The sequence below is a fragment of the Indicator indicator genome, chromosome 5 (genome assembly GCF_027791375.1).
Source record: "Indicator indicator isolate 239-I01 chromosome 5, UM_Iind_1.1, whole genome shotgun sequence".
Lineage (NCBI taxonomy): Eukaryota > Metazoa > Chordata > Aves > Piciformes > Indicatoridae > Indicator > Indicator indicator.
In genome coordinates, this window is record NC_072014.1 from 19,078,810 (window position 1) to 19,105,609 (window position 26,800).

At 39.1% G+C, this 26,800-nt stretch overlaps 1 protein-coding gene across 1 annotated transcript in view; it reads right to left on the reverse strand.

The window, feature by feature from the left end:
- The window catches only part of MTX2 (metaxin 2), a 34,424-nt gene that overhangs the window by 5,003 nt on the left and 2,621 nt on the right, over window positions 1-26,800 (reverse strand). The window contains exons 2-5 of the mRNA XM_054381114.1: window positions 15,694-15,743; window positions 14,672-14,716; window positions 3,496-3,568; window positions 442-518 (exon numbers count right to left, since the gene is read on the reverse strand). Of these exons, the coding sequence (XP_054237089.1) occupies window positions 442-518; window positions 3,496-3,568; window positions 14,672-14,716; window positions 15,694-15,743 (245 nt within the window). The remainder of the gene's footprint in view (window positions 1-441; window positions 519-3,495; window positions 3,569-14,671; window positions 14,717-15,693; window positions 15,744-26,800) is intronic.

The window sequence follows — 26,800 nt, forward strand, 5'->3', positions numbered from 1 at the left end:
TGGTTAGTGTATCTCTGCAATAAGAAAGAGACACAAATTACATCTGTCATACAGCTTTATCAACTGCTTAGTGAAAAGTGCCTTTTTTTAAATACAAGGGGGGGGTGGCAAAGGCAGATTTGAACAGTATGTGACACTTCAGGGTTTAAGCCAGTCAGCTGTTTAAGAGCTCTGAGACACACAGAAAAACAGTCTCAGAAACTGGCACTGCTATGCAGCTATCCTGCATAGAATGTACTCCCAGAATTTGAGTCAGTGACAAAGAAAAACATCTCCGCTCCAACAAGCTCCCATTCCAGGATATATTCCTTTTAAAATGGCACTAGATTTCTACACTGTTCTAACAAATAAGTGACATTCCAGAGGAGCACACCAAAACAGCACAATGCTAAAGAAGATTAACATGGTGTTCGCTAACTGATGAAAACAATGTACTATTACCTTAGCTTTTACAAATTGGACTATGGGACCAAGCTCAGATACCACTTGATTTCCCACGTGAATAAAGGGCACTTTGCCTGTAAAACAAGAAGTGTATTTTAGTAAGGCAGTTTTATTTCAAAGCAATTCAATATTGCAGCTACAGCTGAACATCAGTGGGGCTTTTTTCAAATGAGAAAAGATAAAGCTCTAGCATACATAGTTCACCCAACAAATGTTTGTAATAATAAACATCTTCCTCCTGATCTTCCACCTCCAGAACCTCTTCCACGTGCAACACTTGCAATTGTGTATTTCAACACTATTGAGGAAGATCTGTAGACTTGTATTTTAATAATGGATTTTGCTTTTCTGGAAAGACTTAATTCAATGTTTCTCTGAAGTACAGCTGGGAAATCCCAGGAAAGCAGACACAGCCCTTGGCCAGTTTTACAACCCAACATGTTCCCACCCTCACTTCTAACCCACTGGTGGGGAAAAGGCTGCTGAAACAATGATGGGAGATGTGGCACTACGCCCAGGAAAGCACACAGAGGGAAGTGCAAATGCACACTCAGCAAGGCAGGCCTTCAACTCTCCCTCCTCTGGGAGGAGGGAAATCCTCAGATTTCCAACAAATGGGTCAGCCAGCTCCTGCTGGCTGCCCTAGTCTTCACTCTCTGAGCTGGCATTTTCAAGCCCCTCTGGCCCTGGGGTCAAGGAAGAAGTCCTCATTATGAGACCCACAGTTTCACAATCAGCAGGGATTGGGAGGGGGAAGGAGCTTCTTCACCATGAAAGCAAAATGGGCTTAAAAATTAATACTAGAAAGGCTCAACATTCAGTCTGTGAGGATGAGCCCTGAGGGTCTGGCATTGAGCAGGGCTATAAAGAGCTAGTCCTCAAAAGATGACCACAGAATAACTGTGTCACTGGTAGAACTTGTCAGGGTACAAAGAGAGGGTACATTCCCTGCTTGGTAACTTTTCTTACACACAGAACAGAGACAAATCTTTAAGACAGGCAGAGATACAAGAGGAAGTCCTGTTATGGTAAGCCATGAAGCATGAAAGAAGTTGCCTTATGTCTGTCGCTTTTCTCAATTCTCAACATGTGAAGCTGAGAGCTCCTTCTCCTGTAGTCCACCCTAACCAGATTGCATATCCTGCAAATCTCCATCCAGGAGATTATATTTATATAATTATAAATATCTTATATTTAAGACAAAATCATTCAGGATTATTCACATGGTTGACATAATCCATAAAATGCAGGTAAAATGCTAGATGAGGTCTCTTCAAACCTGATGTATTCTGTGAATTAGTGAAAACATCCTCAAGCCCAAAGACAGTAAACAAGTCTGCCCAGTGCAGTGGGGCACAACACCCTTTTACCTTCCTGCTTCTCACTGTGGGCAAACTGCTCTCAGTAGACAGCCCAAAGAGAAAGACCAGTACCCACCTGACTCCAAATATATTATTAGCAGCACATTCACTCTTCTCACTGAAACACAACAAACTTGCTGTTGGCCTGTTCATACTAACAGCAAATTCAGTCCTGGCTTTTATCATGAGACCTCAGTCAGCCTCAGGGTAATAAATGAAGTGCATCACACCAACAAAGACTTCATCTGCATCCACACACAGCATGTTGTGGAAGAAAGCACAAGTCTCTCAGTGCTGCAGAATTCAGTGGTTTCAGTCATACTGTACTTCACAGACCAAGACAATCATTTGGTATCACACTCTTGACTTCCTCAGAAGGGGTTTCATCGCTACAACTAGGAGGTAAAAAACCTTCCCCCAGAACGCTGTGAGACAGAGGGTGGTGGGGAGGGAAAAGAGAACAAATGAAAACCTTGTCTGAATTATCATTAAAAAACAAATATAAAGAAAGGAAATGGGGCAAGTGAATAAAAATAATGACTTCAAGAATAAGGGCAAAAATTTACAACTGCAGCAGTGTCACTTTCCCTCTTGTGCTCCTTCTTTTCAGCAGAAGGAAATATTCAGACACAAATTACAACCTCAGATGCCACTGAGCATGGACATAGGGTATAGGCAGCAGAGAAGTGGGAGCAAGCAGCTATGCCCAGTCCTACTCCTGAAAATGCAAAGTTTTCCTCCATGCAGGGAAGATGCTCCTCTACATAGATTCCACATTTCAAAACTACCTTTATTTATTAACAAATAATTTACATGCTTCCACATTTTGTCATCTTTTCACTGCTGCCATGCAAATGTTTGGTTTCTTTTAAACAGCATAATTCCACTGCTTTAACCAAAATATTCATAGGAGCAGCAGAACCCATATAGCTGGCAGACATGTACCGACAGGCACTTCCATGTGGCAGTCATCAGCCAGAGCCAGGTACTCGGTAAGTAAGTACCTCCTCACACAACAAAAATCTGGGAGAGTGTGAGGACTACCAGACTTTTGTGCCATGCACTCAGCAATTCTCTGAAGCCGTCCTCTGGATGTTTCTGGACAGCAAGTCATCCCCAGCAAAAGATAGGCTTTGTAATTTCTAATAATTTATTATTGGTGGGTTTGGTTTTTGTCCAGACAGTCTCATGGATCAGAGGAAGATTTAAAATCATCTGTCACCCTTAACAGTGACAATGCACTCTTCAGTCTTCTCTATCATCATCCTGGCGATCATCTCCCAGACAGGCTAACAAAACAATCTCTCTCCAGCATTGTCACGCTCCAGCAATGGAAAAAACATAACACCATTCACTGGAATATTTTCCCTAGATGCAGAATAAAGCAAGTCAGCTTCAGGACACAACCACTCTGGGGCCTTTGAGAGAAGGCTACCCACCAGTGTACCTGAAGTGTTCAAGTGCCTTCCATAGGTACTGCGTTCACAGGCACAGTTAATGCACTGTGCTGATGTTACTTTGCATTTGACCATTTTAATTGTTTGCAGAGGAGAGACTGCACTGGAGAGGAGGAGGGAAGGCAACCCACACACAGCAGCACTGACCGAACGTTATCAGCAAGACAAGGCATAGTTGCCATGGTATCAAAATGGAGGTGTAACGTAGTAATCTAAATGAAGGCCACACTTACCAGATGGGGACATGTACTCGGCATTTGCCCTGCAAACCACCCGGATTGGCAGATTGCACATTTGCAAAAAGGCCTGGAAACAAAGAGTTGCGTTTAAAATGCATTAATACATCAGTGACAAACAAATGTGTTTTTCTCAATACATCTGACTATGCTTTAGCTGGCTCCTAGCACACGCCTATGAAGTACAGCTCTTTACATACTGCTTTTAGGAACAAAGAAGGCTAGGTAAAAGAAAAAGAGAAGGTTTTTTTCAATTGCCTTACATGGCTGTTTATTATCCAGTCATTGATTTGAATTCTTTTAATTAAGTTTCATCCATTTTTTATTCTTTTTTTCAAGACAGGCAAAGACAGTTTCTGGCAAACCAATTAATGCTGCAGCTGTACAAAATTAAGTGACATTTTCCCCCTCTTGAAAAACACAGTACTTGCTTCTTCTGGCCAAAGCTAGCTAACCATGTTGTGTAAGATGACAAACACATAGCACCTTCCCACATGATTTACAATAGCTGCCAAAAGTTTTACTCCATGATACTGTCAGAGAACAAGTCTGATTTAGGAGGAAGTATTTATTATCTTTAATTTATGTGAATCATGGAAAGCATAAGTGATTGATTTAATGTTTCTTTTTATCTGTAACCTTAGATTCAAAGCATTCTCAGTAGGATACTGATTTTGTCAGCACCTGCCATCACTACAAAATCCTTAGTGTGTTTCTGTTGAAATACCAAAACATCAGGAAAAATATTTGCCATTTGGACAGAATTCAGCAAATAAGGAAATTACTAATCTCTAGAGTCTCTCACAACTCAGATAAGTCCTATCATTCATTCTGGTTTTGCAATTAGGTCACAACTCCAGATTCCAAAATTAGACCTATTTTTCCACAGTGGCTTGAGGCAAAAAAAGCCTACACCAAGAAGGCTACCACCATGAAGAAAAAAAGCTGTTGCAAAACAGCACTTTCTACATAAGCTTTCTCCTAGCTCTTCAGATTGCAGGATCTAGCAGTAAACTGCACTCCCACAGCTTTAAACGCTCAGATCCTTATCACAGACAACAAAGTAACCTAAACATTAACCTTGAGATTGCTCCACTGTAACAAAACCATAAGGTATGAACTAACACTGGCACAGGCCCTGTTCCTAACTTTGTGGCTTCTGTAGTATCCAACAAACAAATGACGGTCACCAACAGCCTTTCTACTCTCCCCAGTGTTCTTCAAGTCCTTTATTCTCAAACTCTATCCAATCCAGGACAGCATAAGACAAATACTGCAGATCCTCCACTATTTAGCAACAGCGTTCTCTAGTTTCATCTCAACTAGAAACTCTATTACTTCCAAAGAGTATAAAGAAAACACAAGACACTGGCCACATTTGACACCACTCCATTTTCTAAGTCTATGCATCCATCAGAGTTCACCAAAAATTCAGGTTTTTGCTGTCTTAGCGTTCCCCAACCCCATGCAAACAGTTAGAATACCCAAAGGATTAATTCTTAAACAGGAATTTAAGGAATTGGTCTGTCTTGGTCTTAGATCTCTTCCTTTATCTGCTGGCTCTACAGGATCTAGCAGTGTCCAGGCTGTTCCAGCTCCTGCTACATGCATCATGTCTTCTGCCCAGTCCGGGGCTTCAAATGCAACTTCTCTGGAAATAGTTAAGAGGTGAGAATGAAGGGACTTTGGTTTAGATTACATACACGTTGCTATGCCATTGCTGGACGCAACCTAACCCACCAAAAACATATATCCTGCACCATCTCAACAGTACTTTGCTGCAGCAGAACCTGATTGCATAAGACAACAGCTCTGAAGAATTTTGTCTTTGGGTGGGAGGCGTGCAAGAGAGCTTCTACCATTCCACTTAATCCTGGGCTGTTGAATTCAGTCTCAAGAGCATGTGATGTTTCATTTGGTCCAGACTTACCAAATAATTTTATTTTTTTCTTCAATAAGGCACTAAATGAACGCTGCAATTCTACATTAAGCTGGAGATGAATTTCATAACTGCCATGTACTATTCTCACTGCAAGTTCGTAAGAATAGAAATCTGAACTGCACTGGAGTTAGGGCAACACGTGAGTAACTGGAAAGCCTGTGAGTAGAGACATGTTTAAGCAAAAGGAGGTGAATCACTTAACTTGGTTTACTTTTTCATACCAGCGTGTCAAAAATGAGACACTTTGGCACAGCACACTTAGGTTACCATGAGATGCTTCAGCAAATTATTGCCTACTGTACATCATATTGTACACTGGCTCCTACACCGTACAAGATTTCTACCAAAACCTGTGACTGTGAAAAACAGTCCTCAGTATAGAGGCTAAACTACAAATAAAATCTTTTAATTGTAAAGAGTTCAGCTATGTTTCCATCAAAAATCTGCATCTGACCTTTCTCTCCCCTTCTCTTCAATAAACATCCACAAACCAAGGAAGATCAACCTTAATTATATTTGGCAGGGAAATTCTACCTCAGACTGTGTTCTGGTGCAAAGCGGATTGAGAATACATTGCCGTTTTGGCATCTCAGAAATGCTAACATGCTGGGCCCCTCTGCCTCTTTTGCACTTTGTAAAGAAAAGAGGAGGTTGTACTAGAGTTGAGCTCTAATGTGGGAATAATTATTAACTAAATAATATTTGCTGCTCTGCATAACAAAGCACAGACTTCAGTAGCTGAGAAATAAGTCAGTCTACTCTCAGTGAGGCTAAAAAAAAAAATTAACTAAACAAAACCAAAAGTAAACCTAAAGTAAACAGCAAGCCAAAAACTTGAGAAAACTTCCCTGAAATAGGCATTTTAAGTTCTGGTGAACTTTTTATAGACTGGAGACCAGGACTGAGCTCAACAAGTAGGAGAGTGATTCAAAATTAGAATGGGGCAAATCCATCTGGTTCTGTGTTCACCCCAGCAGTCTTCCTGCAAGCTTCAGAAACACTGACCACTGGAGCTGCCTCTCCTGCAACCTTACAAGGCCTGTCCCAGCAACCTCCTTCAGCATCAAGTGCCAACACCTATTCCACCTCAATCTTTCTTCATATTTAGGATTGGCTTTAAGATGAGTACAAAATATGAATGAAACAAAACAAAAAAAAAAAAAAAAAAAAAAAAGGAGAGACAACAGACCAGTGAAAAAGTTGAAAACAATCATTTAATGCCATACAAAAAATCTAATTTTTTTTTAATGGGCTAAAAAAAAAAAAAAAAAAGATGTTTTTTTAAAAGATAGCAGACAGGGAACTAAGAGACCAGTGTGTTGAGCCATTATTTGTATCCAAAGAATTCAACCTTAAGTACTCCTTAAATATTGTTCTGCAAGAAAAATGAACAAAAGCTCCACAGTGTAAGAGAAGTTTAATCTTTACTGGATCTACACTGCTGAACTAATCATTACCCAGAGATGTAATCATTTCTTGATTCAGCCTAACTAATGTCCCACTGGACAGCCTTCAAGATGACTAAGAAGACACATAGCTGATGAAAGGAGACAGTACTATCCCCAACTATGAGGGCTGAGCCTAAGAAACAAGCTTTACAATTTGCATTGCTGTAAGAGTACTTACATTCTTTCATTAATGTAAGTGACAGGCTTTAGAAATCATTAGCATTAACAACACAGGTGGTTTTGACTTCAGCAGCACAGTGAATATATTCTGTGTTTAGGGAAATTATGGTTTCTTTTAGGAAAAGATATGAACAAAGATCATGACCAACGCATTCTTATAAATATCCACTGTCAGAAAATATCTTTTTTTTCTTATGCGTTCAAACATAAATTACATTTCAGACAATAACTGATGTCAGCCAATAAGTGGCATGAACTATTACCAAAAGAGTTGATCAAGATCAAAATAGGCACAGATCAAAGAAATCCTACAGAGAGAACATAGGATAAAGTCTTTAACACTTGAGTCCAGTGATCAAGGGAGGATTCATTCCCTTTTTTGACCACTCATGCAGAATGTCAAGAACCAGCACATTTGGTGTGCAGATGGTATCAGACCACCACAGCTTCCAACTCTGTTTATTCCAGCTCAAAGCATCTCATTTCCCTTTGGATACCTCACAGATACAAGAAAAGCCTTGCCTTTCTTGCAGGAGAAACCATCAACAAATGGGAGTGAGCTCAGCTCCACTGAATGCTTTTGGAGTGAAGGGCAAGAGACGGAAGGCTGAAACCACCCCAGAGTAGTTCTGCCGAGATGTATGAAGATATCAACACTCCTTCAAAGACACTGGCATCAAAAGCTGAGTAATCTGAAAGATCAAGGGCCCAGGCTTATTCTAGTACATTTGAGACTATTGTTAACATCATAAATTTGGCTGATCAACTTAAAAAAGACTGAAAGGGGCCAACCAAATGTCAAGTGATACATAAGGTTAATCAAGTTCTTGTGAAAATTCACCTAAAAATGCCAAGCAAGATAGTGACAGCAAAACTAGAAACAAGACACTTAACTGAGCACAGCCTGTCATACCTTGTAAACATGCTTGTAATTCCAAACACCACCATTAAATTTCCTGCTTTTTCCTCTTCCAGAAAAAAAAAACAAATTACTAACAGAATAAGCAGGGTGACTGTTGTGGGCCACAACCTGGATCTCCTCCAGCACCTAGAAGTCTCATGCAGTTATACTACAGCAGCTGCAGTTCTTTAGTTAAAAATAAAAATCATTAGCTCTGATGTCTGTTGGTATATCTTATTTCATCTACAGTTTTCCAGTCCAAAGTAATTGTGAAAATATTCACTGAAAATTCTAATGGACACTTTGAAAACAACTCATCCAAACACACTCTAACCAGGGAAAGGAGAACTGAATTCCTGTTGGAAAGAATAAACTTATTCTTTCATGCTTAACACATACCCAAAGAGTTAACTATTTGGATCAATTCATAAAGAGGAGGGATTGACATGCTTATTTCCCCTTGTTACAGAAGATCAACAGATAACTGCCCAATAGACTTTACAAAAATAAAGGAAACTCCATTCAAGCACAAACATATAAAATTCACTATAACTGAAGGACATGAAACTGAAACTCTCAGGCTTTTAAAAGGAATGAGCAATTTCATGGCTCATACAGGCTAATGCAGCATAAAACAAGGGTAATGAAATCTCAGATTCAGAAGAACCACACTTATTCCCCTGGTATCAGCAGGAGTGCCTCCTTTATCTGAACCTCCCACTGACTATTTGCATTTCTGTAATTTTAAAAGCAAGGGCCTGATTTCTTGTGCAGTACCAGTATTGGTCAATGACTAAAGCAGATGCCTGGAAAACCGTCCCATTTAGCAAATAACTTATCTTCAATATAACATCTGCTAAAACATTTTTCTCTGTTACTTCTGGAACAAAATGTGTCCTTTCTTTGCATAATGTTATGTGAGAAACAGACAAAGACATCTAAAAAAAGATTGGCTTAGGAGGACCTGTCAGCTTCTCTCCCACACATGCTCACTGCCTCTCTTCCCTGCAGGCACTTCCCTCTCACACTCTTACAGCCCTTTTACCTGTACCAGCACCTGCAAGGGAAGGGAGAAATACGAACCATATATTTTTAGCAACACTACCTCTCTTATTCCAGACTTCAAATTCAAAACGTAGATGGTGTGCTGGGTTTCAATTATCTAAAAAGAATCATCATAGCAATCATTTTTGTGCTGTTTTAGCACAGCTCAAAAGCCCAGAAACCACAGCCAGCCGTGGGACAACTCACTCCACCCTCCCCTTCCTTCTCTTATCACATGGCTGACATTCTCATCTCCACTGCTGCTGCCACCCTTGAAACAATGCAAGAAAAGAATTTTGTTGTGTCTTCCTATGTCAAGGACAGAAAATGACTGCATGAAATACAACGGGAAGCAAAAAGACAAGGGAGGGAGTAGTTTTGCATTTACTCCTACAGTTAAGTGTTTTAGGTGCCATTGCTCTCCTTGCTGTATGCCCTCCCCAGCTAAAGAAGGGCTGTTTGGACACAGCTGGAAACAACACACATTGGGCAGAGAAGCACCCTCTCAGATCTCCATTATAACGCTCTCCAGTCTCCCTCTTTCTCTACAATCTCCTCTCAGAATAATACATATGAGTAAACATATACTCATTAAAAATGAGTTACAACTCAACGTAAATCATATCCAGATTGGAGTTTCTAAGATCAGAGGCAAGAATGAAATTACTTATGCCAAGACTCAAATACTTCACAACTCAAGTCGCCACATGAGGAACACTACTTTCAGATGGCACACTGCAGGATTCATTTGAAGAAGGCAGATTCATGATTAGTTTTTAATAAAGAACAAGCCATTCCAAGCCATCTTATTCACCAGTACTTCTAAAAGCACTCACACAACACTGTTGTGGAGAAAGAGTGAAAGGCATTTTCTGTTTTCATTTTTACATTATTTCATGCGCATACAAAGGACAATATGTGATGACAACTGAAGAGTTATTCTCTACTTTATTGCAAGAACACACTTTAAAATTAAAAACCATGAACAGATCTACAGAATAATTCAGTGTTCATATCAAACAGCTGCAGATCCTGTAACTGAAATAGTGTGTCTAAGGTTATAAATGAAAACTGTTCAGTATCATTCTTTGAGTGACAGATTAAATTCCTAATTCAGTTATGGTAATGGCCACATTTGTAGTTTAACATAAATTAAGAGTTTAATTATATTTGTGACTATTTTAAACGAAATTACAAATTCCTTTGTACCTGTGAACCTAATTTATAGCAAAGCCACATTCATTCTTCAAAACAATCTATTTTACACTGCAGCACAACACTGCTCTAATGGTATAATGCAATTCTTGTTGTAGAATGCAGAGAGTAGATTCAGCGGTAGCACAGAGGTTTTGAAGATAAATGAAGATGTTATTCATTCAGGGGTAATTTCATCTTAGAACTACATGGAAGACGTTTCACTCACAAGCAGTACCTGTATGGCTTGGGATTTAAGCATGTCTTTAGCTACAATGCAACGCTGCTAGATTGATTGTGTTGATACTGCATTTCTCATCATGAGGAATTCCTGCTTTTATTCTCTTTAAAAAAAAAAAAAAAGAGACTGTCAGATTTTCATTTCAGTACTAAGCCTTTGTTCAAGCCTCAGCAACAAGTTCGAATTTCTGCTAATGTTTTATCTAGAGAAAAAACAAACCCCAGTCCATATACACACACAAAAAAAACCCCTACAAATCTGTCAAGGGCAATTAATCATGCATGATTTACACATTTATTTGATTACTTGTTGAAGTAAATAAGCAGTTGGTCTGTGTAACACAATTTTCAATTGCCCAAACATCCCTCTGTCATTCAGGACTAAGAACAGACAATTCTAAAGGCACTTTCCTGCAATATATTAAGACCATTTACAAGGACATCAATTGCACAAGCAATTAATACATATCTTAACATAATGAGCTGTAGGCTCTGTAACCTCAGGATAGATAAGACAATTTCCAAAATCTTCGACACATTAGACAGCCTTTTAAGCAAGATTCTGAGACTACCTACATAAAGGTTTCAGAAGAACCTGTAACAACAGAGGCAGTCTCAACATCCACATTCCTCCTCCCAACAAGTTGGAACAGTGGCTACCATTAGAGGCAGGAGGCCTGACACAGCACAGCTGTATTAACCCCCTCCCTCCTACTCAGCCACACTACTCCACCCAGGCACCAAACAAAGAGGATTTACCTCCACTGGGCATCAAGAGGGAGATGGGGCCTGAAGACGCTCCCTGCTTCAGACTGAAACATACTCTCCCATGGTAATTCAGGTTTAATCCATTTAAAACTTCACTTTCTCCTCCTTAAAGTTGTGGAGTTGTTTTGTTATTGAAATACAGTGGTGTGTTCACTTCTGGGCTTTGGTAGCTTTTTTTACTCTGGTAAGGCTGATAAGCAGAAATGCTGTATAATAAAAGCTGTACAACAAATAAACCAATAATGGTTCTAACCATGAGTCGTGTGTTACCAGGAGGTGTATGAGTCTGGATTAAGTGCAATGGAAAGAGGGCTGAACATCTCACAAGAACAGAGCCTTCATTGTATGCACAACGTTTTTTTAATAATCATTACTGATGAGTATTTTCTCTTGATTTTAATTCATTTGCAATGAAAAGAAAACTTCATTTAACATCAAGACTTTGCAGCCTCACATCAGATGGGCTTCACTTTCAACAGGGCTGTGTAATGCACTACTTCAAGTTAACAAAAAAGGAGCAGAAGGACTAAGATATACCAGAAATAATGCTCTAGCATTGAAGTTATGTTGCACTTTCAACAAAGAATCTGAACCCAGTGAAAGACTAAGGAATTGCTAATTCCGTCTGTTTCCAAGAAAAATTAGTAAAAAGAAGGAATTACAGGAGTAACAACAACAAAAAAAAGAACTCTAGTATAGAGTCAGCTGAGACATTCCACAAGATGAGAGGGATTTTTTTTAATTAGGTTTGTTGAGTTTTTACTATTGAAGGTACCATCACAGTTCCTTAACAATTCCCAGAAGACTCTGTCCTCCCCCCTCTCTTACCTGACATGCAGTCAGGAATCCAGATTTCACTGCACAATGAGAAGTCATAAGTCCAGTCATTATTATGATGGCAAGACTCAACCAACTTCCCATGTTGAGTCTGCAGCCCTCCATACTCATTAAATCAAACAAAATGCCTGCAATATACTGTTACACCTACACTGAAAGTAGCTTGCTCTGCTGTCTGCTTGATCTGCTCTTTTGACAAGTTACATGAAATGCCATCTACATTACAGGATCATCAATTTCCAGTCAGTCAGTTTTTATTCTAATTACTTACTATGGCATCGGATAGTTATTATTTTATATGCAGCTATCTGAATATCTGTCCTGTGAGAGCTATCCTAGAGCAGCAGTATGAAGAAGTGCTGCAAGATTTTAAGATCTGAAGGACCAGGCACATTTAGAGTTTCTTGTAAATAATGTTCCTTAAAGCCTTGATGGAAGTTGACTGCTTGTGCTCAGAGGGACTCAAAATTCTGATGTGTTTCACCACATGGCAGTTCAACAAGACATGAATGAGCTATGCATCTGCTCTGGTAATATTCATATGTCCCAAAGCAGTTAACAGGGGTAAAAGGAATGGGAATAGTGTGGGAAAAAGTCAGGTACCAGCTCCTGTTTCTCACAGAATCACAGAATATTAGGGGTTGGAAAAAACCTTTAGACATTATTGAGTCCAACCCCCCTGCAGGGCCACCAAGGGCAAGCCACACAGGAATGCATCCAGGTGGATTTTCAAAGTCTCCAGAGAAGGAGACTCAACAACCTCTCCAGGCAGCCTATTCCAGGTATTTCTTCTACTATCCTCCATTCCCATTTCTTTCCCAGGAAAAGAACACACATATACCCACATATCCCAAAAAAACCCAACCAAACAAAACAAAAATGAAAGAAAAACAAAACAAACAAAAAACCCCAAACCAACAAACATACCACCCAGCAAAAATATACTCAGTAAAAAGATAAACAGACTCTCATCAGAGCAGAACATAAATTTAAAACAAAGGATCTCAGCAATTTCCTTATGCAAAACACACCAGTATATTTAAAGCTTTCTTTATTACTAAGCTAGTAATACATAACTACAGATCCTAATATCATTTCAAAATGGATCAAAGACACCAAGGATAGCTATTCTTTTGCAGTTGCAACCATTTTACACAGATTCTTCAAAACAGATATGATTCCCAATATAAAATTGTTTTATAAAGTTTAAGATCAGATATCTACCAGAACCATATTTATAGTCATGGCTACTATCAGCTGTCCAGCTACAGACTATTGAAGAAAACCAAGTATTTTTAATATATTATAGTTAATTTATCATCTAAGTGACATGTGTAGGATAATAATGGAATGGAAACAGTAAAACAAAATGATTCATTAGAAAAGGAAATTTTAGGGTTATGTCATTTCTTTTTTTAATGTTTTAAATACAAGTCACACCTCTAGGTATTGTTAGATGGTAAGAAAATTCACCAGAACTGCCAAAAAAATACAGTTGCTGGAGTAAAAAGGAACACTGAGATCAAGTGGGCACTTTTTTGCATTACTGTGAGGCGCAATATAAAACACATCAAACAAACGAACACTGCCCCATTTGTTTGGTGTATCAAAGATGACTCCTCTTTCCAGCAAAGGATAAAGGAATCTTCTTCCTATAACAAAATGTACTCTTAGGGGTATTTCCAATATTGCCAGACTGGGAGAAAAAAGTTAAAGATTCTGGAAGTAATTACCATGATCAAATGATCCTAACCTTTTTACCTGTAACATCAGTTACAAACTCGAAGTTTTCCACTTTGGCTAAAGGAGGTGTGACCTCTTTGGATAGCTCTCGAAGACTGCTGTCCTAGCTGCTCAGAGCTAGACCACATACCAAAAGCAAGAAGCCAGGGAACAGACCAACTCCATACTATGCAAAGAGGCAGCAAAGTTGTTCTGAAGAACAGGAACCACACAGACATCCCACTCACCACCACTCCTGATAGCAAAGCCTTCTCTGCTAATGGGAAAACCATTCCCTTCAGATTCAGGATTACCAAGCCTAATGGGTTCAGAGCACTGACAGACTTTAAAGTCACACATTGCTTTTAAGTCAATTAGAGATGCAAGTCTGTCAATTATATGGATGGTTTCTAAAGAGCACACTGGACGTCAGCTCTGTATACATGACAAAGTTAAGAAAGCCTACCAGATATATAGAGATTTGATGCCCACAGCACCAAGCAAATACACCTCAAGTTTGGGGCAGTGTTAGTGTTGAGAATTTAATAACCAGCAAGCATCATGCAAGATACTAGGATACAAAGAAGCATACCAAGTGACAAAAGATGGGAACCATGCACAGTTCCCAGAGCAGAAAGACAAGCAGATACTGTACCAACATAGACCAATATAAATATGAGCACAAGCAGTGGCACTTGATACAGAACTCTGAAAATCCTCCTGTCCTTTAGGCTCTGGCATTTCAACAAAAATGTAAAACACACCAGATGCAGGAAATAAGTCATTGATTTTGACAGAAATAATTCTTAAATTAGTTATTTAAGTAAACACTTAGCTAGATTAAAAAAAAAATTAAATCAACTCAACATGTTTAGTTTGTAAAAGATGACATTTTACCTGAACAGCAAGGGAAGATGCATTATCAGAAAGCAAAATTTGTTCCTCTGTTGAAAGAATAAAACAAAAAACACAATTACAAAAAACAGTGCCCATTTAGCTACTGACCTGTAACTGTAAGCCATTCTGGGTTGCATTTCTTATGCATAAAACAAAGGGATCCATACATAATTTTTATACAGCTGGACTAGAAAACCTGTGATACAAATATTAAAAAAAAAAAGGAAAGAAAGAAATTTTTTTAAAAAAGGGAATACCATTTTTTTCACCAAATGTAATTGCATTTATCATAATTACTACCAACATGCAATAAAAAACACTCACAACTTAAAACCAAATGCTTGAGTTTTACACCAATTACTCTTCTTCTAATCAAAGTTAAATAAAACCACATCTTCATAACTCCTCTAGCTAAAAAGTAAAAGCATTGAGAAACCTATAAAAGTGGCTTGCAGTTAATATTGCACACTGTGTCTAGGTCTGTCACACAAAAGAAAGATGACAAGTTCACTGCAATAAAAATTCCATGCTTAGAAGACTAGGGCTGCTACCTATTAGTCTTCATTACTTTGCAGTCTTCTGACAACTGTAGCAGGCTGCTGAGCCCCAAATGGGGGCCATAATGTGATCTGATGATATATGAAGAGCTGCTAAAGGGAGCCTGAACCATCCTAGCCTATACATTTTAACAGTTCCTTTTTACTGAGAACCCACTTTACCACAAGACTTCAAAAATCTGCTGCCTCAGCTATTGGTGCAGTAAATCTGCCAACTGTGCCTGCAACCACATAATTTTACACTGCCTACAGCAGCCAATATAATGAGTCAATAATAAACCAAGGACCTTATAGGCCATGAATAGCTGGTTTATATTGGCAGATGCAAGTGTAGCTAAAACCTCTGACCAGACAAACACAAAAAGGACTCTTGACAACTTCTATGCTCCCTTGCAGTTAATTATTTTAGTGCATTTTTAACATGTCTTCTAAAAATAATTATTAATTGCAAAAAACAGTGTACGCACCCTTCAGTTGCTGATACAAGGCAGCATTTTCAGGCCAAGGCTCTGCAGCTGTGGAAAGAAGAGGAATTAGTTAAGCAAGCCAAAAAACAATGTGCTTGCAGATGCTAACTGAATACAAATATTATCTAGAATAGGAACTCAAACTGCAAAAATGCTGATGCAAGATTTAACCTGCCCTAAAAATGTTTCACCACCACTCTCTTCTCCTGTACTATCCTGTTTACAGAGGGACAACACAGAGCAGAAAATGAAGCCCCAAAACTTAATGTTGCAAGAAAAGCTAAAATTCAAGCTATGTAACACAATGGCCTTGTCCTCACTGATCCTGTATGATACCCACAAAGCCAGGTGCTCAGACACGCCAGAAACCCACCCACCAGGATGACTGGGATTGTCTATTGCTTTAAATGATGTATTGGCCAACCCTAAAATGGGAATGTCAATATGCATTAAAAAAAATCTGCATCACCAGTTGTTCAAAACAGCTGAACATTTGTTTTAAAAACAAAATAAAAAGCAAGGAAATAAAAGACAATCACATGTTCCATTTGAGAACTGTTGCATTAAATTAATCATACACCACTTGAATTTATGGGAAGGCAAAAATAATAATCAGTACTGATTTACTGCTCATGGTAGCATAAAGATAAGCAGGTCATCACATTTTTTTGTCTCCATTGCATTCCTTACTATGTCTGATTAAAAACATGCTTTTAAATAACTATGTGTGGTTCAAACAGACATATGCCACTGGCTTCAGTAAGGTCGTTCTTTGCATCTTTATCCTTAAAACTCAAAGGAAAAAAATGCATAATTTTCTGACTATTCTTCTTGGATACTTGGATTAACTGTTATGGAAGTCACACAGAATCATAAAGCTTCTAACAGTGTACAGAGTTTTCAAGAGATCACTGCCTCTAATATTAAGGAACAGAGCCTACCAAAGACCAAAGCAATGCTAGTATGGGCATGAGAAAGCAACTAATCACATTTAAGTGTCATGAAAAAATGTTTTACATTTTATTGTAGCAATTATTTGGTTTTACACCCCTCCATTAAAGTTTTGCCCTGGAGTAAAAATTCGTGAGGTTGAGGTACATTTACTTCTTTAAATGAAAAGAGACTAAGATACTACAGTACTACAGCCTTAACTGTTTAAAATAATTTATATAACACACATTGCTTCAGGTCCACTGAAGTCTTGCAAGAGCAAATGGCATGAGGAAATTTAGCAAACTCAATGTTGGACTGTGAGGTACTTACAGAAGTAACCATGCCATGAAAGTACATTGCTCTTGCAAATATTCCAGTCAACCAATGAAAACATTCTTTTTACATGCCCAAAATGGTACAGAGAACTTCAAATTGTATGGGTGTGCTTCTACTAAAAATTTTTACCTGACCATCTTCAGACTGCAATGTCGTATTTGTGTCTAATTGTTGAATTCCAACCCAAACTAGAAATCGCCTATTTTTACAATATTTCAGTCCCACAAAAATTAAGTGAAGTTTTCATTTTCCAACCAAAAATCCAAGTATACTTCAAGAAATTCAAATATTAATTCCAGCCTAATCTTGGCACTAAGGTATACACAGCCATGGAGATATAGATATATATGTAATTTCTGCACGTATCTGTGTAACAGCTTCTTAGCACACACATATCCATGCCATGAAACGAGGACAAACAGCCACATGAAACTCTCAGCCTTCATTATTAGGGCACCTTAAACTCTAAATTTCAACACTTGCAAGAAAATTGAGTATTACCCCTTGCACTTGGCACCTGGCAGTTTCTAGAGGGAGGTGACAATCCCAACCATGTTTGGACAAGGTGGACATATGCTCATGAGCCTTGAACCTTCAGTACTTTTTAAACAGACCAGATAAAAGATAATTGCTTTTGATATCAGTCTACAGTCACCATTTTAAAACAACCAACTTCCCACTAAGATCCATGTATTATACACTAGAAAAGAAACATTCTGCAGCATGCATTCAGAATTGCATACTGCAGATCACGTTCAACAATATCAGAGGTGCATACACAAAACCTGTGCAATCCTTTGGAAATTAAAGAATTAAATACCCAGTCACTATCTGTCCCATATTTTCCACTTTCTACTCTCTTTCTTCTAAAATGTTTCAAGCATGAAATAATTTTTCTGACAGAGCAAGAAGTTTAAGTACACCCTGCTACATAAAAGGTCCAAGTTTGTAAGGTGTGAGCTAAATTCAAGTACCAGCTCCCAAGCCACCTTCAGTAAGCTGTCAGGTGAAAACATGCAGCTAAGGGAGACTAGACCCCCACTGGGGTAAGCAAGAGGAGGAATCACTGAAGGGATATCACATGCCCCCACGAGAGGAGAAAGTGTGTTACATCTCTAATGTACAGCAATGACTCTTGCCTTATGAATGCAGGTGAAGACATAATTTGTGGAATAATAGGCACTAATATTACACACTGCTTCAGTTCTGTCATATTTCCAATCCATCAAGTTGATTAATGCTATAATAACTCCTCACAAACTTATCATTTGTGCGCTAATGAAGTCAAATCCAGTTTATCCTTTGGCAACTCTAATCTTCTGGTATGTAGACATTCGTTTCCCTGCTAACCAGGGCTACTGTGGCACTGAGTGTACAAAGAGAAAAATTAACAAATGTGATGTCAATTCAGTTTCAGAAGCTTTCAACACAGAATGACATTCCTGTGTTAGATCCTACGCAACAGACATTTTTATCATTAGCTGGTCACAGGATGAAATAACTGCCTGGAAGTATGCCTTACAGGAATAGCTTCTCTACATATCTTAAGAATAAGGAACTATTTGGTTCTTCCTTCTGCCTCCATAATCAGAGGAATTACTCTTGTGTGGTTTTCAATGGGTCTGGTCTCTCAGGCTTGCAGTCTTTAGAGAACATTGTTTTCCCACCCTACCGGAGCTTTTCCCATGCTTTACAAATTCAGATAATTTGGTCTTTCATGTGGATTGTCTGTTGTTTGTTCAGGACAAGTAAACCTCATACTCTCTACTTCTTCTCTTCCCATTTTAATACTAGTTGGAGTAAAGAAGCATCTGCCTGATCAGTCTTCCCTGTAAATTCATCTGCAATGAGCTTGAGTTCCAAGATTATTGGAAAGTGAGGATTAATGGGAGATGGACACAGAAAGCATGACTGCGTAAGCCTTATTATCCTAGGAGCTGAGAATTAGGTAGATGCAGAAGCCTTATTATCCTAGGAGCTGAGAATTAGGCAGCTTCACAACTGAAGTCAAACAGCAAACAGACCAATCTACATAAAATCTTTGGGTTTGTGGATGACTAAAAACGCATGAAAATTTCACTAAGCTCAACATGTTTGTTAGTCAAAGTATCTTAGTTATTAACAGTTTAGCATAGAAAATGCAGGTTTTTAAGGTGTTAATATGGTTCTGAGGTGTCAAATTAGACTTTCAGAAGGAAATTCTGTGAACTGGTGTGCTGCGTGTTCCCAGGGGAGTTTTAATTACTCAGGGTTGTAACTATCTATTAAAACAGATTCCTAGACCCCTCGCTTGTCATGTCAAAGAATACCTTAGGAAATACATCATTTCTGCTCTTACAAAAAAATTCTAAAGCACAGAATGAGTCCTGACAGTCATGTCAAATCCTTTCCCACTAAAAATGTATTGCACTAGGTGCATTTTTCAGATTTCGTGGTAAATGTTTCACTTGAGCAACATTAAGGCCAGACACAGAGTCAAATGGCATTTTGATTTCAATGTTTCCAGATGTTTCAGACTATTTCAATAATAAGACTTTATCCACCCAAATACTTTTGGGACAGCAAAGGAGAAGAATGCACATATGTTGTAAGAGATACTTAAGAGCACTGCACCCCACTATCAGCAGGGGATCAGCATCACACCTGAGGCCTCCGCACATCTCAGATCCAACTACCACCCTCCAAACAGGACATACTATACTTGCACAGAGTATAGGAGAGATGGATTTTAATTCAAAGAATGAGAGGTTGCAATAACATTCCCCCAGTGAAGTCTGTGCAAGAGGAAGCACCACATTCCCAGGATGTTCTACAGCACCTCAACCCACCAATTCTTTGTCCAAGTTGTTCAGTATCTTTGAATGTCCAAAACTCAGTTTCAGCTCCTACACCCCAAATTACGGGGAAATTATTCATCCTGTGTTGGTGCAGCCTGGATGGATGGGGGAAAGACACATCTTCACCCACCTTCCCCAAGCAGCTTCTCAATGATGAAAGAGGTGTAATGAAATAAGTGGTTTACAGTTATGCCTTTACTCCTGTTATTTAAAAAAATAAGACTTTGTGAAAATGAGAAGGCATGAAATACTTTGCATGTTAAATTGTGGAATATGCTAATCAACAATTTAGCGATTTCAGCAGTCTAGTATGAATAGCCAGTTTCGAGCAGTAGCGTACGTGGTGTGGTGTGGTTTGCCCCTGCTAGTTTCTCACTCGTTTAGCACACTTCTTGTCAGTGCAGCATTCTTGAATACCACAGACAAATGTCAGAGACCTCTGAATCAGGCATAAAGATGTTCTCCCCTGCATGGGAAATGAAGTTATCAACAGGTTAAGTGGGGGGATTTTTAAGGAGAACACTCAATTTGAAATTGGGCTGTACCCTGCTCTTAGCAATACCATAACATTTCACAGTATCACAGTGTATCAGAGGTTGCAAGGGACCTCAAGAGATCATCAGGTCCAACTCCCTTGCCAGAGCAGGATCACTTAGGGTTGTCCACACAGGAATGCACCCAGGTGAGTTTTGAAAGTCTCCAGAGAAGGAGACTCCACAACCTCCCTGGGCAGCCTGTTCCAGTGCTCTGTCACCCTCACTGTAAAGAAGTTTCTTCTCATGTTGAGGAGAAATCTTCTATGTTCAAGTTTGAACCCATTGTTCCTTGTCTTATCACTGTGAACCACTGAAAAGAGCCTGGCCCCTTCCACTTGACACCCACCCCTCAGATATTCATGCACACTGATCAGATCCCCTCTCAATCTTCTCTTCTCCAGACTAAACAGCCCCAGGGATCTCAGTCTCTCTTCATAGGTGAGATGCTCAAGTCCCCTAATCATCCTCATGGCTCTCCGTTGGATTCTCTCCAGCAATTCTCTGTCAGTTCTCTTGAACTGGGGAGCCAAAAACTGGATGCAGTATTCCAGGTGTGGTCTCAGCAGGGCAGAGTAGAGAGGTAGAAGAACTTCCCTCGACCTGCTGGACACACCTTTCTTGATGCATCCCAGGATCCCATTGGCTCTCTTGGCCACAAGAGCACATTGTTGTTCCATGGAGAACTTGCTGTCCACCAGCACTCCAAGGTCTTTCTCTGTGGAGCTGCTTTCCAGCAGGGCAGCCCCTAACCTGTACTGGTGCCTGTTGTTATTTCTCCCCAGATGTAGGAACTTGCACTTGTCCTTATTAAGCTTCATGAGGTTTGCCTGCTCCCAGCTCTCCAGCCTGTCCAGGTCACGTTGGATGGCTGCACAGCCTGATGGGGTGTGAGCCAACCCTCCCAGTTTCGTATCAGTGAACTTGCTGAGGGTACTCTCAATCCTCTCATCTAGGTCGTTGATAAAGATATTGAACAAAACTGGACCCAGTACCGATCCCTGAGGGACACCACTTGCCACAGACCTCCAAGTTGACTCTGTGCCACTGATGATGACCCTCTGAACTCTGCTGTGGAGCATCAATCAATCCACCTCAGTGACCAGCCACCTATGCCACATCTCCTGAGCTTTTCTATGAGGATGTTATGGGAGACAGTATCAAAAGCTTTACCAAAGTCAAGATATATGACATCCACTGCTCTTCCCTCATCTACCCACTTGGTCATAACTTCACAGAAGGCTATCATTTTGGGGAGGCAAGAACATTTTTGAAAGGCAATGCAAACAAGGAATAATTTTCTGTTGTAAAACTAGCCTAATCAGAATCACAGCTAAAGAATTAACACCAAAGTTACGATCCTATCGATTATTTCTCAAGTACTGAAACTATACAGTGAGAAGTAAATCAAGACAATTTCTGCCTCAGTCATCTATAAACTAAAATGTACTGAAGTCTTGGCATGCCACCAATTTATCTTTTGATATTTTCTTTCTGCTTCTGTAGATGGAATTACTCAGTTGACTAACAATCTCTTCCATGCAATTGACTGTGTGCTGCTATGTAGGTGAGGCTAAGATCTGGCCAGTAAACATGTGACCTTCTCAAACAGTGCAATTTCCTGAAATGTTAATTAAGAAGTTTACAGTTCATATAGAAATAAAGGCTATTGCCTTTCTCAAGTCACCAAATTTGCATGGATCAGTTTCCTTTCTATTCTTCTTAAACACTTTGATATTAAACTTGCATAAAAAGTAGGAAAGCTAAAGCATTTTTATTTACTAGTTTGGTTCACATGGCATTAAAGACCTGTTAAAACAGCCAAGAGTCAAGATATCCCCCAGTTAAAAAAAAAAAAAAAAGGCATTAATTTGAATCACTGTATTGCAGTATTACAGCTGGAGAGATTAACTTACACATTATTTCCACAGTTTCTTTCAGCCTCTCCTTAGATACAAATTTGATTAAATTATAATGAGATACCTCCACACCGTTTTCTCACAAGAGTAAACACTAAAAAGAAATTCAGTCTCACATCCGAGCAACATCCACATCCAGCATTAATTACAAGTCGCCAAATATTATGCACCAAACGTAACCATCAGCAAGAAAAGTTACTCTTCTTGGTTTTCCAAAACTATGCTATGGGGGGACTTGCTGCTCACTATGTTCTAAATGTAGCCAACCCAAAGAAAACCACAGGGAAAGCTATCCCACAGACTCCACAAGGAAAGAGGATTATTGGTCACTTGATGCTAAACTGCCTCAAACAGAAGAAAATGATCACTTCGTTCTCCTTCCATAATACAAACTGGTTGTATTTTCAAGCAGCAATGCATTGTTTAAAACGAAAATGCCATGAAATAATATGTTTCTATATTCTTGTTATACAAAATAAGTGGAAGGGTGTATTTTGATGAATACAGTGAAGCTGCAGTTGGAACCAAAGCAGTTAAAAATATACATCTTGCACATTAGCATCAATAATGGAAGTATCAGAAAGTTGTGAATTAGCTACTTTAAGACCCAACAGATTAACCCACCCACACTGAGTACAGATCCATTTCATGTAATTGGCCTGATTCTGTAAACTAACAAGGGCCAAGATAAAAATGAAAGCATCAGCAGCTCCCTGGCTCTGCTGACAAAGGATCATAGTGCCTTGCCAAATGAAAGCCAACTTTCACACAAGTTAAACAGTAGGCATTAAATCTTGTATCAAATAATTACATCATTTGCTTAAATCCTTCCCAGGCCACCTTTGTAGAGATATTACAATTCAGCTAAATCATGACTGTTCAGTAATTATTGATCAAGCAGACTGTCGATGTAAAGACTCAATCTCAGCAGCAATTCTCAAACTTGAGCTTCCTGTGGCTACAGCACTAAGAAAGTCAGCGTGTGACATCACTGCAGCAGTCATTTAGCATGACACAATCTGCTGCTTCATACTCCAAGAAAGCTGTTAATTGCATGGTTTTAAGCCCTAGTCTAATTCTGCTACTGTCTTTGAGTTGACATTGCAAAGCATACACATCTGCTGTTTAGTCCTCCAGGGTGTTCAGCACTCTCACTGCTGGGGCTGCCCGCAGGAGGGAGATTGCTCAGCATCTCCCCAGTTGCAGAATCATGCCTGCCAGCATGAAAGGAGGCCAAAAATCTCAACAAATTCAAATCCGTAAATAAAAGTTGTTCCTAAATCAACATCTGGATTTCTTCAGAAAAATCAGAGTGTGCCAGCTAAATTATCTCAATAGATTTATTTATAAAATCTTGACAAGCTAGAGCTATTTTACTTATTCCTGATACTCAGCATATATTCACCATCTCAAAGAAGCTCTGTAATTCTTAATTATAGCTTTGTATAGAACTCCAAATCAATTCCTTCCCATTGTGCTACTTAAGTCCTTTGTCCCTCTTTGGCTTTGACTCAAGAGGTGAAACTTCAAACTTACGAGCTGTGAAGAGTGGAACAGTGAAGGTATGATACTTACGCATGCTTTAAGTGCCTTGCTGGACTAAGAAATTTCTTAGCCATGTTATCTACACTTGTATACTTTAAATCCGTTCTTTTAAAGCTCAATTAGATTTAGATCCTCTCTCCCCTGTGATAGCCCAAACTCCCTCCCTTGATGTCTGGCAGTCTGAACACCAATTTGGCAAAGAGCACCATGGAACTCTGTTTTCTCATCCACAGCACCCCTACCTCTGATCCACAACAGAGATCCTACACACCTGTCCCACCAGACAGGACCTCAGTATTCAGTACTTGCTCCAAAAGCTGCTCCCCACAGATGCAATTTCTGCTCACCCAACCCTGGCTCCTCTGTTTTTTCATTAAGACTCTCCTTTATTCTCTTTCCTCTCTTGTCCACAGCCCTGAGCACAGCAGCACCAGGAGATACAAAGCAATGGCAATACAGACTCTGCGCCAGAGTCTTCCAAAGGGGCAATAAGAGCTGAGATATATAGGCAGGAGAGCTCTGCAAGCAGCTAGCACTGGTGCAGTCAGCCAGCCAAGCACTGCCACTTGCTAGCAAGTGGGCAGATGCTGCTTTAGGGCTCACAGTCCTTTAAGTCAGCCCAAAGCAGATAATGGTAACCCCAACAGCATCTCCTGTGTGCTTCCTCACCTCTGGGAAACACTGCAGACTCCCTGCTTCGACATCTGAAAACATTTATCCTGTTCTCTTAATCATATCCTCACAGTCTTCCTCATTTCTTTTCCAAGGCTTTCAGTGAACAAACTCCAATGCATCCAGACGATTTCCAATATGGCATTCAAATGCTTAAAAAAACCCCAAGACATGCAGTTGGACTTTGAAAGTTCTTGCCAGGCATGCAAGCATTACATTAGCTTCAATTTCATTATACAACAGCTAGAAGGCAGAGCTGTTAAAACTCCCATCTCTCAGTATTTTCACCTTCCAATTCAGCATGCACATTCCAGTTTTTGGGTTGGGCTTTTTCCCAAAAAATTAGAGTGGTAACAATTTTTCCTGTATTCATTGCAGCACCATTGTAAGTTTTTTCCTCTAATATTTCTAATTCTTCCTACACATTGTATAGGTTTTACTACTACATGTAACTTCTTCCAGTTTGTATTAAAATATCCATGTTCAGGTGACATCTATGTCATCTTAACTGAAGACCAGAATTTTAAAATAGTAGTTTCAGAACCTGGTGTGGACTTTCTCTCTGTCCTCCCCATGGCTTGCAGGCACCTGCACTTTCAGAAGAGACAGACAAAAATGCCCAGCAGCACAGCAACATGTGACACCTGTTCGACTAGACCAAAGAAGGGCAACAGCCAAGCTCTTTTGTTAGTTTTTGTTTTGAAAAGGAAGTAGCTCATAGGGTCCAAACCTACAAGAGGAGTCCAGGTTAGCATCTGAGCAGTCAGAGAACAGAGTGCCCAAGGAGAAAGAGAAGAAAAACCTGGTACCCCTCCGAAGCTGCTCTTCTATGACCTCTTGTGACCTGAACACAAGGAACCCAGGCTCCTAAACAACATTCAGATCTGAACCGTTTACAACTGATGGAAGCTCAGCTGCAAATCAAACTGGACAACATCAAAATACGTGTTTCTTTGTTTACTGATTTTGTTACCATTATTTCTAGAGCAACGTCATTTCCAGCATGAGAAAAAAGATACTACTTAAGCGGAAAACATGTAACAATAAAACGCTGATTAAAGAAAGACTGCTTAATCTTAATGAAGTCAGAACCAACTACAGAAGTACACTCTACTATAAACTGTAATCATATTGCTTCTTAAAAACAAGAAATAACAATATCTCAAAATTATAAAGTGTAAGGTACTATAACAATTGTGAATATTGTGTTTTCTTTGACCAGAAAAAAATATTAGATAGGCAATCCCATCAAAGTATTGGTTCAAATCAAGTCATAAAACCTATGTGTCTGAGCACAAGTTAGCAAGAGTAGTGTAAGAGACTCATTGAAACTAAACATGAGTTAAAATGATTCATTTTAGTTGGATTACCAAAAAGAAAAAGATCACTCTAAGATAAAATCATACAGCATGACAAATTTGATATTTTCAAGCCACCTCTTTCTGACTACAAGCATCTCTGCAACAGGCTTAAACAATCTGTGCTGTGGACATCTATTACTAAGCAAGAATAACCACATTTTTCACCTTACACATGCAGGAAATGTTACCATTTACCTATGCACATTCTGATGCACAAAATGCGTACTCAGTTTCAATTTTAAGTCTTTATGTGCAGGAACAATTTAGGTGGTCAGGTTTTATTCCCTGTGTATTTGCTCTCAGATGAATAGCAGCTTGTCTCAATACATAAAACATGCATGTCAGAGATTTATTTTTGCTCTGGCATGTCACATTGGAGGTAGCCTCACAAAGAATGCAAAATATATACAGGCAGAAGGGCATCTGGTTTTCAAACTCCATTCATTCATTTCCCTTACTAGTAAAACTAGTCTTCAGACTCTTAGGCATAACTCAACAGCAATAAACAGAAGTAATTTTCCAGAGATCAGAGGATAAACAAAAATATTACTTTCTCTCTCAATTACTTATCTAAAATTAATGTTTAGGGAAAGAAAAAATAAGTAAAGCATTTTGAGTAATTTAGTGATCAATTAAACATCTTTTCAATAATTTTTTATAGATGATTTGAGCAGTCAGCCTCTCAAAACTACTAGAGTTAGAAAGATTAATGTTCTGGACCACTTGAAATCCGGCACTCTAATTCTTCTTGCAGTATAAACACTCATTTCCTATCCCATTAATATGTGATTGATGCTGAGCTAGCTACTCTAAACAAATTTTCTAGCATATTGTCCAATTAATATTTTCTACAGTTGAGAAATAGATGACTTCAAACATGATATAAAATGCTTGCGATTCATGAAGCTATGGAAATATTTGGGATTTAATCTCTTAGACACTATATCAACCCCTCTGTATTTCTGAATA